This window comes from Phalacrocorax aristotelis, chromosome 14 (assembly GCF_949628215.1).
Source record: "Phalacrocorax aristotelis chromosome 14, bGulAri2.1, whole genome shotgun sequence".
Lineage (NCBI taxonomy): Eukaryota > Metazoa > Chordata > Aves > Suliformes > Phalacrocoracidae > Phalacrocorax > Phalacrocorax aristotelis.
The window spans coordinates 5,802,601-5,818,950 of NC_134289.1; the positions used below are offsets into that span (position 1 = coordinate 5,802,601).

Consider the following 16,350-nt stretch of genomic DNA (forward strand, 5'->3'; position numbering starts at 1 on the left):
GATGTGTAGGGACCTGATTTCATGATTATGAGTCTCTGCACTTGGGCTTCAGAAATTATTCATAATACTAACAGAGTAACAAAAAATCCATTCCTAAAGGGGGGGTGGGGGTGGGGACGGAAGATATTTTGTATTTGAATTTCTCATTTCCTGCCCTGAACTATTCTCACTGCCTGGAACGTAACAAGGGTTTTGTGGTGTTTTTTGCACTTCTTTCAGCTCATAGGGTGTACAGAGTGTGTATGTGAAATACAGGACAGAAAGTGAAAACTAGAAGGAAATGTAGAGACACTTAGCTTACCTTAATGTCATGCATACCTGCTAAGATACTGACAATATATTGTTTTCACTTTGCCCCATTTTCTTAATGCTTTGTGATTGGGATTTTTTGGTTGGTTTGTTTGGCTGCAGAGGATTTTGCTTGAGAGACCTCTGGAGAATAGTGATTTGAAACTTAAAAATTAATTACCTTATTCACTCTGAATTTTAACTACCCCTTTTAGTTAATTTCCTCAAAATTTGGACTGTTAACACACGTAACAGTCTGATATCCAGTAATTCGAATTAGGCCTGGATAACAGGATGGTAGTGGTTGTCCTGGTCAAGGATGTCTACCCTAATTAACCTCTAACAGTAAGAGGATGTACTATTAGAGAATGTTCTAACCACATGACTAAAATAAGAACAGCAGTACAAGAACGTGTGACTTCATTCATGTGTAAAACCAACTGTAGCTGAAGCTTTAGTGATACAGTTTCAATGAATTTAATAGGCTATTTCTTCCAAGTATTGAGTCTTACTTAACTGCAAGCAGCCTCTCTCCAATGCCAGTCCTACTATTACTGAAGACAAGTGCCTCACCTGAAGTGTTGTTCTGGAAGCAATCCTGCTAGAAAAAGGAAGAAAATAGTAGGTGTGTGCTTTTGGGCTTTCTCTTCTGTTCACAGCTGTGTTGTTGTAGCTCCCTTAAAAATTACCTGGGTGAGAAGATCAGGAAAATAAGATTTGTGTGTTTGTACCCCTGCAGCAGAGAGAGAAAACCTAGCAAGGTCCTAGGAGCCTGCAGTGAGGGGCCAGTAGCATGCAGTGGGGCCTTGGGAGGAAAGAAAAAAACTTCAAGGGACCAAAAGGGGCAGGGTAGCACTTGCTGCAGCTTAGATCTTTGACTGTGACAGTAATAGGTGAAAAATTGAAGCTGAGGTCTTCTGTCTGCATAAGTGACATGGAATGTATCTGAGGATGTCTGTCAGTTCCACTTGTTCACCAGGCTGTTTCTACCTATTCTTTCCAGAGGCACTTCAGGGATTTTTGACCTCCATGTTCCCATCTCTATGTAACTCTCTTAAAGCTTTCTGCTTGTCTGTCTATTCAGTAACTCCTTTTTCTGTCAAGTTGAAAGCTCACTCTTGTCTTCAGCTCTTGATTTCTTTTGCTCAGACCATACCATAGTTTAGGTGTTAGAGGAAATGTAGGGCAATGGCAGCTAGACAGATGCCTACTGAAGGTTGTCTGTAATGGTGACAGTTTTGTTAAAAATCCCAAGAGGGAAAAATGAACTAATTGGGTGGATTTATTACATTTTTAGTAGGTTGGGGTTTTTTGTTGTTGCTGTTTCGGTTGGGTTTTTGACATAATACACTTCAAAATGTACACGAAGCAACAGTTGTGGCATATGTGTTGAGCTTTACTGATGTCTTTTTTTCATTTACTCAGTATATAAAGTTAATCCATATGTGTGTTCATCTTACCAAATATTCAAAGACTGTAATAGAGTGTAGTTACACTGTAATTATTCTAGTTCCACTGCAGTTGTATTTTATCTCTGTAAACTTTGCTACATGAATGAATAGTCCATAAGGACCTTTCAGTTTTGTATGCAGTACACTATAAATTGGACTAAAGATTTACTTGGATATGAAATCCAATAAACAGAAGGTTAATTACATAAGCTTCATTTTCATATTGTCATTTCAGTATGCAACTAAGTTAATTGATAATTATGGGTGTTGTATTCAGGCACAGGGATTTTTAATGCTGAACAACTTTCAAGATCAAGCCCGAGACTGTGAACTCCCATGGAGAGTTTCCTTTATGCCTGCATGCTCTGGAAAGCTTTACTGCAGCTATAGGAATAGAACTTGTGCTGTTGACAGTGTGGCTTATCCCAGTTTGATCAGCAGACTTGGCTACCACCAGTGCTGATAATTTTTATACCAGTATAGTTGTTATACTGTGATAGAGCATTTGCACAAACTAAGAAAATGCAGGAAAAGCTTACATCTCTAAAAAGCATTGCTGTATCTAGAGGCTTTCTTCTCATTTTAATATGTTTATACTGAACTGCAGATAGTGGAGCTCTAGTGCTGAATAGAGCACTATTGAAGATATGACTTCCACTATGGCTTTGAGTATCAAACAACAAAGGAAAAATTATAAACAGAACTCTGTTTTTACTATTTTTTTTAAATTTTCTCTTTCATATTTCAAGTCTTAAGGATTATTTTAGCCTTCCATTTCAAGGATTTGCTTCTCTTGAAATTAAAATCTGCATTTGATAATGCATTGCTCAAGGCTTGATAAAAGTCTGTGAAGTTTCTGTGCTTTCTGAGCAGAATCTAGTTGTCCCCCACATACACAAACAGTGGACACCAGAAGGTAATTGTTTAGGTAGAAAAATGAAACTGTAGCTAAAATTGTTTAAAGTAATTGACCAGTATTATGGTTTGCTTGATCCTAAGTGCAGTACTGGGTACTGTGTGTGTATCTAATACAAAAACACAGTTTGAGGAGCAGTGTTTTTTGGTTGAGTAGAAAAATGCACTTTTGATTCTTGAAATAAACCAGGAGATTTGTGTGATCTACCTTTGAATATCATATCCAAAAGGTTCCCTGGGTCATTTACAGGCACTGTATCCCGTAAGGCAGAAACAGAAATGTTTGTTTATTCTGGTTACTTCTGTTTCAGTATTGCAAAATAGAGAAAGTGAAAATACTTAACAAGTGAAATTACTAATTTCATGCAAATCAGGCACCTGCAATCTGACCTGCAGAAGAACCCCAATGTATTTTGTGATCTGTTGTCTGCTTCCCATGTCAGGTCAAGTGAATTAGTTCTGGAAGGGAGGTGCTGTCGAATGGATTTAAAAATCAGTCTTTTATCAGTTGTTAAGTCTGTTTTGACCTCTGTCTCCAAAAAACAAACTGTCCTCCCAAATGTGAATACGTAACACCTTATTGCATTTTCAGTTCTTTCTTACTTTCGTAACATTTTAAACTAAAGTAATGGGAGCGTCTCTTTTTTAAGCTTTAGTTTTATTTTCTTGTCTCAGAATATTTTATTAGGGTCTCTGCTCAGTCCCTGAAGTTTTAAAGATCACTTTGTGTGCCTTTCCTGTAGGTTTCCAAATGCATTCAGAAACGTGCATGTAGTCCCTAAATAAAACCAAGACATAGTTGTGTATGGGGAAGCTTTAGAGGACTGTGCGCGGTGTGTGTGTTTTTGGATTGGCTGGGGTTTTTTGTTTGTTTGTGCTTGGTTTTGGTTTTGTTTTCTTCCTCAAAAGCACACCATGCCTCTCAGCAGTGCTAGGCTATGTTGGGAGGTACACTTTTAAGTGAAGTTACACAAATTGTTTAATAAAGTACAAAGCTTTATCCCAGTGTTATAAAAACATATTTCTATGTATTGCTAGCAACCAGTGCCCAGACATCTGAAGATAAAGCTATGCAGGGTTGTATTTAATTTTTAGCCTGGGGTATCAAATCAATAATGTTCATAGTATTGTTGGCTTATCCCGTACCCCACAGTTCTGTTTGTTCACGACGGGTTGCTTTACCTGTGTGCTCATAATTTATTTGTAAGATGCTTGGGCAGTAGCTTGTAATAACAATGTAGAAATTAAATCTGCCCTTAATGGTTGGTATCAAGAAGGCCTTTGCTAGATTTGAACAGTGGATTGATTTATCCTAACTTTGTTCAGTTACTTTTTCTGACAGCTTAAAGTTACCCAATAATCTCAGAATAAGTAAATCCATATTTAACTTCTAAAACCTATTACCAAACATAATCAACTATGTCATGATCAAACCAAGTGCCCCCAGTGGAACCCCATCTTCCTGCTTTAAATAATTGGAAAGAAGGAAGAAATAGAATCATACAGCACATTACTCAAATGCTAGTTCTGCCAAAATAGAGATCGCAAACAGGACTTTGACATTTTATTTTTCATCGTAATTTGTCCTAAGTATTGTAACCATTGCATTTAGTAATTTAGGGTTGCTGTGTTCTTATTATTGCACCATTATTTCTTGCTGGAGTTTTTGAGTCTCTGTCTGAAGGAATAGGTATCTTAATCTTTTCTGAATATAATGTAAAAAACTTACGGTCATGTGTTTATCTTATCGTACCACCTGTGCACCTAATTCCTCATAACTATCAGTATGTGATAATGCTGCCGAGATGGAAGATTTCTAGGACGTTGTGAGAGCGAGCGGTGTGCTGTGGATGGAACTTCTCCTGTTTTCAGAAGGGAGGGAAGTTTCTTTTGGAAGCGTGCTCTTGCTTTGTCACTGATGTGTCGCTTTTGATATAATGATTAAATGGTCTTCCCTAACTTTGCATCTCCTTTCAGCTATTTTCAGTGGGGGTGGATTTCACCTTTAAATTCACTAAACAGTTAAAGTTGATTTTGTTAATAAATATAGCAAGTAATTTATTTATTCTTGGAATGCACTTATCCCTTGGGTAGAATTTGTCTATTGTCTAGAGCTGCATTATCAACATGGTCTCAATTTTAGTTAATTATATTGACTAAAATACATTTTATGATTAAATATTCTTGGATAGAAGATATTCTCAGCTTTCAAAGCTTTTAAATTGTTAGGGGCTTTTCATATCTTTGTTATTTTAATGGCTTTTTATGGCAGATGCCAAAGCAACAGTGTCATATATCCCTGAGCCTTTTTATCATTATACTGGTGGGGTTTTTTTTGCGTGCAAGTTTGTTTTTTGGGTTAGTAGTAAATATGGATACCTTCTTGCAGAGCTTGAGGATGTCTTGATATTTAAGCTCCCCCACCGCGGTGTTTCAGAGAAATACAAGGCACAGCTTGACAGAAATAAAGTTCTGCACAATTTGGTATTTTTGTTCTTGTAGCAGAAGACTGCCAACATGTTTCTGTGGTTTCTTTAATAGTATAGTCCTTGTGTCAGGAAATACTATTTCATGATGTTGCTGCATTATCTATTGATTATCTTCTGTTTCAATTTCTATTACCTGTCTTAGAGTATCCCTGAGACACGAGTTGCTTTTGCCCCAGAAGGAGTCACTGTTAGGAACTATGTATTGTATAATTATTCTGTAACTGTGCATTGCAGAAGAGATATATAGAATAATCCAGGTTGGAAGGAACCTTAGGATGCCTGTAGCCCAGCCTTCTGCTCAAAGCAAGTTCAATGCTGAATTTCAAACTGACTTTCTCCAGACTTTAACTGGTCAGGTCTTGAAAAATCTCCAAGAACAGGGACTGCACAAAGTCTCTGGGCAACCTGTTAAACTGCTTGACTGGCCTTGGTGTGACAAGTGCTCTTGTGTGCATCCGTGCTCTCTCTTGTCAGAACTTCCCTCAATTTCTGACCACTGTCAGAATGTTCTCCCACTATGCATGGCTGTCATCTGTGTAATCTCCTCATATGTGTCAAGGGGCTGCTGCTGGGTCCCTCTGAAGCCTCCTTTTTCCCAGGGTGAACAAGCTCAGTTCTCCTCCCCTCCTTGAAGGGTAAGAGTTCCAGCCCCTAACCATCTTGGTGGCCTTCTGCTGAGTTTGCTCTACTTTACTGATGTCTGTCCTGTATCAGAGGGCTCAAAACTGGACACCAGGACATAGTTTTCTAGATGTGATCTAGTAGATGTCACCTTTCTCATTCTACTAGCCGTGTTCCTGCCCTTTCAGCCCACTGTGCTGTTAGCTTTCCTTGTTGCTGGAGCATGCTCCTGACATGCATTCTGAAGTGTTTTCCAGCAGGATATCAGGTCGTTTTCTAGCACAGCTCGGTTCCCAGACTGTATCACGAGAAACAGTTATTCATCCCAGCTGCAGGACTGTTTTTTAGGCATTCAGTTGATAATTTTTGAAAGGAGGAAGAAAAACCTTAGGTTCTCTTAGATCAAAAATAATTGGACATGGGTTTTATTCTTTGCTGAAACTATCCCAAGCAGTGCAATTCCTTTTGTGAAGTAGAGTGAGATGATTAGTTTGGTAATAGTTTGGAAAAAATATACCTTCTGAAAGCTCAGAAAATAGTTTTCTATGTTGTTTTGGTGTGTTATTCACGCACATACCCCAATGAATCTTGTGAGGTATGCTTAGAAACCGTGCACATTACATAAATGAATTGGGCTTAATATAAGATGCACAAAATTTTTTTTAAATCAGAACTAAGACATACATTCTGATCTTTAGAAGTGACAGAATCAAATGACACGTTTGATGTACTGTGTACCTTGAATATGACCATGCCATTATACTTTCTTTAGCTATAAAAATACAGAACTACAAAGTTCCATCATCCAATAACAAAACTCCATGGTCAAATCAGATGCTTTGAATTCAGTTTCTGGTTATTTACATGAATGTAGAGCATGCTATCCTATACATGGGAAGAAATGATTGGAGACCGTTTCTTTACTTTTGACTCCAAAGGAATTCCAGCGTACATTCAGCTCAAAACTTATTACACCAGCCAGAACCTGAAATTTCTGGTAGCTTTTGCTCTGGAGCAAGTATGGACCTATTACTGTATTTCAGGCAGCAGGATGGCAGTTAAACCTACTAGTTTTCAACTACATTTAATTATCCTATAATATGAAGGCACAAAATAATTCTTCTCATAGGAGATTATATTAATGTATATATGATGCGTGCTTAGTTTTAATACTAAAAAATATGAGTTGGTTTAATGTTTGGGGCCAGGGTTCTCAATCATGTATCAGATTTTGGAGACATTGCCTCTACAGCAAATTAAGAGAACTTTGTGGCTTTTTACATCTTCCATGAACATGAGCAGTTCTTCAGAAATGCCAACTTTACAAACTATTGTGCTTGCCAGTTTGGTGAGACTAGAGAAGGCAACAAGCAGAGTGCCCATCTGGACTTGACCTTGTGATCGTGTTTTTTACATTCCAGCACTAGGGTAGAATTGACCCTTCTTTTCTTGGAGGTAAAATTCTCTAGCATATTTGAGAAATACTTGCCTGAACTTGGCTCTGCTGTTACTGTGTCAAGCTGATGGATCTGCCCACTTAATTTTGTTGGAAATTCATCTGCTGGAGGTGCAGATGAATGTAAAGCTGGGAAGCCAGCTCCTATTCAACTGCAGAAGATGATAATCACCAAACAAAACCCAATCAATTAATTAAGACTTTTTCTTGATTTAGTTAGAGACACTGACAGTTTTCAGTATTCACCATAGCCTTATATTTTATTTCTGTGAAATTTCTAGTTTTCTTGTGCTGTAGTCACTGCTGTATCAGACCTTTGCCCTTGCGTCTTTCCTTGTTTTATTTAATTAAAACACTGATAAAAGTATTCTTTTGTAATGTTACTCCAACCCTGCTATGTACTTCTTACTCTTCTGTTGTCTGCTTTTGCCTGACCATAAGCTGGATGACTCGTCCGTACCTTAAGGCACCATCTCACTGAACATTGCTTTCCTCCCTTGTGTGACAGGATAGGTGTCTGTTGGCCTCCAAGTTGTTATTTCTAAAATAAAGGAATTACTATCCCATAGTATAAGACTACCCCACGAACACTGTCCAGGTGGATTTTTGGTGGGGTTTTTATTGTTTTGGTGTTTTCTTTTTTCATTTTCCCCCATTATGCACAGTAGTAGCTCCCTGACAGCTACATCTACTGTGTATGCCTCGAATCTCATTTTAGCTTATTGTGTTTTTATGTAGTCATCAGCTGTTCAGAAGCTAGTTAGTAGAGGGTATGTAGGATTATCTTATTGTCATCATTTCACTCTATCCTCAAACTTCCCTCAACTTGTGTAATCATCTGTTTTTGTTCTGTTACCTTCTTGAGACTGGCTTCCATTTAATGGAATGTGTAGAGTATGGTTTCTCTTGTACTTGATGAGGACATACGTATGTTACTGCAGTGTAAGTAGTAATAATAAATGCTTTCCTCATCTAATTTATGCAGAGAAATGCAAGGAGATATCTGAAAACTATTCATGTAGCTACTGGCCATATGCCCAAGCAGTAGAGCAGGAAGAATAACTTTCTAGTAATGTTTACCTGAACTGTGAGATCTGTAGTGTAGAAATAAAACATTTGGGACAGCATTTGGGGAAAAAATCATGATGGAATTAGAACAGCCTACATATGCTGTAATAGGATAGAGTACAACTATATTTAATTGACTAGCAACAAATCTTAACCCTGTTTTAGATCAGGAAGCAGTGATGAAACAGTGACTTCAGGTTAGTTTCTTTCTCATTGTTTTTTGAGGTCAGTTGAGCTACTGATAAATGTACACTATAGATGATAATTGGAGTGAGGTAGAAAAGCTAAGCTCCATGAAGCCTGAGAAATTGGCTAAAACTTTTTCAGCTTTGTCTCTTGTTGGTAACAATGTGAGTACCCTGGTGTGAAGTATGTGTTTTTTCTTTTTTGATTTTTCTTATTTTTACAGGAAAAGAGGGCTTAAAACTCCATTTTACTTGTGTGATAATGTATCTCTTCAAGTTTCTTAGACCGTATTGAGAATATCCCAGTCTAAATCATATGTGTTGTGAATTTTGGGATTTTGTATGTGAGTGCCACTGGTGACTGCACTTTTTTAAAAAAATTTCTAGTTATTTTTTGTTATTAACATAAAAATATTAATGATGTTCAGGTATTTAAAAGGGTTTTAAACACATACATTGTATAATTCTTTAATAAAAAACAGATAAAGCTTCTTGTCAAATTTGATTTCTCTAAAATAAAGTAAAAAAAGAAATCTGAAAATATTATTCGAAAAAAGAACATGAGACTGATCTTAATGAACAGCATTGTATTGCACTGTTTGAAAGAGCAAAAGTGGCAGTTGCCTCTTGCTTGATGTTTTTGTTTCTATTGGAACTGAGGTGGATAGGCTTCTACAACATGAACACCAGGATGGTGAATGCCCTCTTTTTCAGTCATACAGGAAATGTCCAGCAAAGACTCTAATGACTACAGGTTTGGAGCTACTAACAAGTCTATACAAATGAGCTGTTCATGGTTGCTGCTCCTAATTTAATGAATCTTGGCTATTGGGGCAGTTCTAGGTAGAACAAAGATAATAGTACATGTGTGCTTAGCCCAGCTTTAGCAACCTTGCTTAACCTTTAGGTCTGTCACCTTGACGTGGTTCCCAGGCAAAATAAAGACACATGACCTATATCCTGCTCTGCAACGTAGCTATGGCAGGATTTTACTTTCATTAATATCGAGCTGAATTGTTTTATGGAATCTAGGTATTGTCACACTTGTGGAAGCCACGTCAAGTCAAAGTGGAATTAAATCTTTTCTTAATAGGATATGAAGCATTAGAACAATTTACCTTGGGAACCATAACGAACATTGTCACCTGAAATATTTAATTCAAATTTAACTGCCTTTATGTAGAATGTAACTGATGTAACCTCTAGCAGTAAAATTCACAAGGGAAGCCTTAGGTAAATTCTATGGTTTGTGCAGACTAGGTGACTTGCAGATCTTGTGTAGCCTTAGAGTCCTTTGTTCTGCATGTCACTGCAGTCTCTGTACAGTTTGATAAGGATGCCTGCCTGCACTGTAGTTCTTTTGCATTTAGTGAAGGTTTTGGGACTTTATTTCCAGAGATATCTGGAGTCGTCTGGATTTCTAAATTCACCCATTTAATAAAGTTGACTACATCCGGTAACAGATTGGGTGGTTCTTCCCAAGCAGTTTACCTCTTTACTGCATTTGGCAAGATAAAAATCTTATGGCTCTTCTGATACTGAAATAGCTTTTTATACAGCCTCATTGTTATTTTTGGCAGAGTCAATCACTGATAAATCTACCAAAACAAAGAAGAAAGTGAAGAAAAAAAACTTCATTGTATTCAACCAGAATAATATCTTATTGCAGGCTTGAACAGAAAAGTTAGGAATTATTTGTGTAATATTTCAGTCTTGATGGACACATTTTAAAACCTAAACTGTTTAGTTAGTGTGGTGAATGGAAATAGGAGCAATGTGACCTAAGAATTATTGAGGTGAAATTTTGAGCCCCTAGCTCAGAAAACTGATCCTGTGAAATTGGATCAAGCACGACAGGAATGAAAACAGTGAAGCTTCAACTCCTGCAAATTTCTTACTTTTAAGAGAGTGTTGGGGGAGCTGCTGTAGAGCCAAACATAAATGGGCTTTTATGAATTAAACTGTATGTGGAAAGTTCTTCTTTGGTATTGATGTTGAAATAAAGAAACCAGAGATAATTTCTCATATGGAATTGTTGAATATCGAGATGTGACCAGATGCACAGTTTCTGTTTTGGTTTAACAAGCTCAGAGGGTATTTAATTGGGTGCTGGTACTTGGCCACACTGTCCTCCATCTTTGCCCATCTCCTGGACCCTTTAGGCAGCAGACAATGGTATAGTTATATAGCCAGTGCTGTCAATTATTTATTGCTAGCTCGTGTTGTAGACTTCTAGGTGTACAGAGGATGGGACCTAATACTTGCAAATCATGCAGAAGTCTCTGTGCTCTAAAGCTGAGCTTCACAGGGACTCCTGTGCATGTTTCTCACTAGCAGTGTGAGAGAAAGCACCCCAGTTAGATTCTTCCTGAAAGCTGTTTGCAAGTTTGCCCATCTCACGGTATGGTTTAGGAAGCAGTTCTGAGATCAGAGCAGCAAAGGCAGAGCAGATCTGCTCCTCTGTGTTAGCTGAGTAGTATTTCTTCCTGCCTGCTGCAGATCCATGCAATCCATATCCTAGAAACAAAATTTGGGCTGGATCTCCACCTGGTAGAAGCTCAAAGTCTTTATTGTAAAATCCCTGGCATGTACAGGGGTTGGCAGTGAATTGTTTTTTGAGTGTGTTTTGTATCTTAAAAAAATTTCATGAATTGTATAGAAATATGTGGTGGTTGCTTGAAACATGCGTCTCAAAAAGTACTCAATTGAGAGGCTTAACTAGTAATTTACTTTATAATATTTTCAAATGTTTACAGTTAGTATTGAAAAAATATTATTTACAAATTAATCGTCCTGAGTGTTTTAAAAATGTCCTACAGTATGTAGATGATGCTGGTTTGATGCCAGCCGTGATGCCTTTTCTTCCTGGCAGTAGTCTGCTCTTCTCCTGTACTACAACAAATGTTTGTTATCAAGTCAGGAAACCATTTAATTTTGATGTCATTTTGATGTCATGTGTAGTCCACTTTCCCTCTCTTTCTTCCACCAATACAGGATCAACTCTTACATTGTTTAGAGATTTAAGAGATTCCTGGCTGATGTTGTCACTACCCTGCTCTTAAGTACCTCCAGTGATAGAGAGTGTTGAGTCTGTCCAGGCAGCCTTTTTTTGTGCATATTAATCGTCCCTTCAGTCAGGCAGTACAGCCTGACCAAGCAGTACAAAACCAACACAAAAACCTAAACCGTCTCTCTTGCTACAGTTCTGTCAAGTGCTTCCTGACCTATTCCTGGTGGCAGAGATTGCAGTTTTATATCTCCTGCTTAGCAGCTACGTTTTATGAATTTGAAAATTGTTGTACATTGCCTCGCTTGTATACTACAGTTTACATACACTACCAGTGCTACTGGTCCTTTCTACACAGTCTTTCCAATAACAAATCTGTGACATAGAGGATTGCCAGTAATAGACTGAACAAAATGGTGAAGGTTGCATTCTCATTGCTAATGTACCAGCAATTACTGTCTATTAAGGTATCTTGCAGAGGCTTTTTATGGCTTTTTCCAGGACCGATGTGCAGTTTGAACTTTCTTCCTTTTTCAGAAATCGGAAGATAACCTGGAATATATTTTAATGGGGATGTTGATTTTATTATTCTCTTCAGCTTTTTCTCCTCTGCTTTTTAATTGTCTCCCATTTATTTGTGTATATGGACGTTGTCCTGTTGTTGTTACATTTCTGAGTATAATTTTGGAATAGTTATAAGCACCGAACTGTAAAAATGATGAGTTCTTGTTCTGCATGGTTACCAAATTTTTTCTTCTTTTTCTCATGATGTATTCCGTTCTGGCTGGTGAAAACAGAGCCTAAGGTAAAGTAGGATGAATTACATAAATGTAATAAGTGTAAATGCTTATCAGTATGGCTCATATAGAAAGGGCATCATGGGCAGCATTGTCTCTCAACCAAAGAGGTTTGGGCACTGAGCCTGAAGCTTGGTGTGGTTGCTTTCGTTCCACAGAAGTTTCTGTGAGGAGCTGAAGGATGTTATACATACTGTCACCCGAAGTGGTACTCCTAAAGTACCAGATGCAGAATTGTTTTAAAAACATAGTCTGTGTGTAGGTCTTGAGCCACCGTGTTTTCTTCCTCATTTTCCATGTCTAGGAGTTAAAATTAGGCATTGAAGAGAGGCCTTGTGCCTCTGGTCTACACCTGGGAGAACAGTGTGCAGGAACTGAAAGCTCAGTCTGTTTTAGAGGGGATGAAGGAAAGGGTATTAGTGCAGGCCCTTTCCTACTTTAATTTGTCTGTTCATCTGTGCATGTGTGGGATTTTTAATTAGTTTTAGCAAGTCACTCGGAATAGCTACAGTCTAAAGTTCCTAACAGATTGGAAATAAGGTTGTCTTAGCAAATAAAAACTTCTGCTTTATCCTGTTATTGAAGCACCTTCAATCCAATAGAAACCTTAAGCAATGGACTCCCATCTCCACAGATCCTGAGAAATGTGGTAACAAAATTGAAAAGATGATCTGAGGCCTAGTTCATAAACTGCTTACAGTGGCACCTTTTGAATTTTAAGCATTTGATTAATAAACGAGGGAAGTAGCTTGTATTATTGGTGAAATCGGAAGTCAGTTGAGACTGGCTTTACCATAGTGTGTTATTGCCTACTTTGAAGTATTTATTCAAAGTCCATATTTAGCGCCAAAGGTAGAAATGCTGTACATTTACCTTTGTAAATATGAACCCTAATAAGCTCTTAAATTCCCTTCCTTAACTCTTTGCAAAAAAACCCCAAAAGCAAACAAACAGATCCCAAAACTGTACTTCAGAAGCTTCAGTAGCAGTAGTGTATGTAAATGGAAATTTAAACCTTTAATAGCTTGAGTAGTGTGTTGACTTATTTAAGAAGCCAGAAGCAACTGGCTTTCCAAGCATAAATAAATGTCTGGAGGAAGAAACTGTATGTTTCCACAGTGGTGCTGCAAATGAATAGTGCATGTGGGATTGTAGGCAGAGGGTTTATTATGGTAGTTTTGCCTTGGAGATACGCACCTTTGTTGGTATCATTGAATAGGGCTTCAAAGTCCCTGGTGACTCATTTTTATTGTCTACATTCTGATGATGTATAAATGATCTTTCATCTATGTCAGTGTTTCTGTGCTATTACTGTTTTTCAGATGTTAGAAACAATGTGTGATTTTAGCAGTGCTCCAAGCTGCACGCAACATTCATTTGGGAGAGCTTCTCTTCTAATCTCCCTGGAAGTGACTGTGATTCTCTCCTACATTTTATTGGAGATAAATAATAAATTTTATTATTTTAGCTATATACAAACTAAAATGTAAGGCACCTTCTGCGCACTCAGTATTTTAACCGTATATGTTTTCTGGCAATTGCATTTAAAAAAACGTAAATGAGAGTGGGGAATTGGGGTTGTGTTTTTCATGCAAGACATAAATGGTGTGCCTGTTTTTAGGGGTGGGATCGTACACCATGAAGACAGATCTGCTGCCAGATGATACAGCTGATGAATGCTTTTGCTGCAGATTTTGTAGATCTGGAGTATGGTGGCATGGTGGACTTGTATTATTGATGATGCACTGTAAATACAGATGCATTTTTGTTGCTACCTGGCCACTTGGTTCCAATTGTAAATTTGTTTTGCCTATTGGGATTTTTTTTCCTGCTGGAGAATAGGATGCTTTTGTATTTGTACTTACGGGGCAGAATTCTACTTTTTTAGATCACTTGTGGTATTAGTGAAGGAATCTTATCCTCCTTTTCATTGTAGTTGCATACTCTCTTTCCCTGATGGCCTGGTAAAGTAATAAGAACATTGGTCTATTCTTCTGTATCAAAATTATTAGTGAAAAGACTCAGTCCCAGCAGTATTCTTGTGAAAGCCTAATTGTGTATGTTCCTTCATTATGAGTGCACAAATACCAGTGAGTGTCATTATTTAGATTTCACCAGCCGTGTAAGTTTGTGATATGTAAAAATACAAACCAAAAAAAATTACAAATTCAGTTTATGATCCAGAAGGTTCAAGAGAATTGATATACTTGTAAAGACACATCCGTTGGGTATACGATGAGGAATTTCCTAGTTCTTATTCATTGGTGCCATGACTTGATTACAGTGGCATGATATACAAGAAAGTTTCATGAATGTACACTGGCAGCACTGAAGACTAGTGAGGCATATTGTTTTCATTCTTCCCATTTTTTGCTTTATGTGGTGTTTTGTCTTGAAACCATTCTCCCCTTGGTAAATAAGCAATATTGGGAAGGGGAAACAAGGTTAGTGTAAGGCTAATGTTCAGCTTCCACCTGGGATATGTATTAGTTTAATTTAAATAATGTTTATAGATATAACATCAACAGAGCCATATTAGGGAAAACTCCCTCTAGCTATTTAATTGATTGAAGAGGTATCTATAGAAGTAATCACTTTAGGATCCAGTATTTCCATGTTCAGTTAGTCTTTCCTGGGAGAGATGGAATCTACCTTCTTCATGTAAATGTAGCTTAACTGATTTGGAAATATCAGTCTGCTGCTTTTATATAGTATGTGTTACATGCTATGCAACTGATCCTAAATAGATATCTGTTGTGCTGGTAAAACCTTCCACTTTTACATGACAGGGGCTGATAATATTTCTTTCAGTGAAGATACACCATAATAAACTCTGTGGTAACAGTTGGTAAAGCGTTTGAACTCAAAATTGAAGTGATGTGTCGTACTGCTACATGTGTGCCTTAAGTGTGTGTAAGTAAAACTTCCTTGTATTAATATCTTGCAAACTGGAATAATACGAATTCTCCAACTAAAACTAAACTGCTAGGATTTTTACTGTCCTATTCCATTACTTCCTAATTTATGAAGCTAAAATGGAAGTTAGTCTAAGCAACATATCACTGATATTCCTGCTCAGAACAGAAACAAAAGCTGAGCGACGCTTTTGCTAGAGAGCAGAAATGCTGCTCTGTGATATTAAGTAAAGCATAAAATTTTATTTCTGAAGACATATTTATTTCTGTGTTGGGTTTTGTGTTTATTTTTGGTACAGGTTATTAATGCTGCTTTAGCTCTTGCTGCCAGACCAAAAAGTCAAGTTGTGAAGAACAACATGGAGATGTATAGGAGTACATGGGAGAATCACATCCATGTTCTTACTGAAGCTGTGGATGATATAACAAGTATTGATGATTTTCTTGCTGTATCAGGTATGATAATTTTCAGATTCTGATTATTCTTTTATACGCTTTGAAAATTTTTCATAACATTTCAACAGGAAACCAATGGAAGATTAGATTGTGTAAGGTTTTGTGAAGCTGTTGCTTCTGTTTAAGATGTCACTGCACAGTAGATATTTCTACTCTGCACAGTGTAGAGCTGGGTAGAAGTTACCTGAGCAAACTAAGTGCATGAAGCACAATGGGTATGTTACAGCAGGTACATTTATCCATCCTCACAGGTTCATTTAGCTCTAAGTTTCAAAAATCTTCTCTGCAGCTGTGAGAAGTCTCCTTCTAGAAAAGGAAGGTCATATCAGTGTGCATATACATAAACCAGGAGAATCTCACGATATCCTGTGTTCCAAATACTGTGGGATGCACTGTAGCATTTCCAGACTTTTCAGTTACAAATATTTGTCAAACAAAATCTACTTCTAAATCTCTTCAGTGAAGAGACCTTTGATAGTAGTAAACTGTATTTACTGAAGCAGTGAGTGTCTTCAACATTTAAACTGAAGATAGAAGAGAGTTTTACTTGATGCTGTTTAAAGATCCCAATTCTAAGTTTTTTGACTTCTCTTATGTTAGTGTAACATGGACAGGAAGGAAAAATTTGTCTCATCTCCATTAAAATGGGCAGTGGGCCCCTGCATTTGCCCATTTTCCTCTGGGCATGCCCATTAGGCTGAA

General features: G+C 37.5%; 1 protein-coding gene across 10 annotated transcripts in view; it reads left to right on the forward strand.

Moving 5' to 3' along the window:
* CTNNA3 (catenin alpha 3) overlaps positions 1–16,350 on the forward strand; it is a 562,887-nt gene that overhangs the window by 382,022 nt on the left and 164,515 nt on the right. For all 10 annotated transcript variants that reach the window (XM_075109794.1, XM_075109793.1, XM_075109796.1 and 7 more), the window contains one exon: positions 15,492–15,648. In XM_075109794.1, the coding sequence (XP_074965895.1) occupies positions 15,492–15,648 (157 nt within the window). The remainder of the gene's footprint in view (positions 1–15,491; positions 15,649–16,350) is intronic.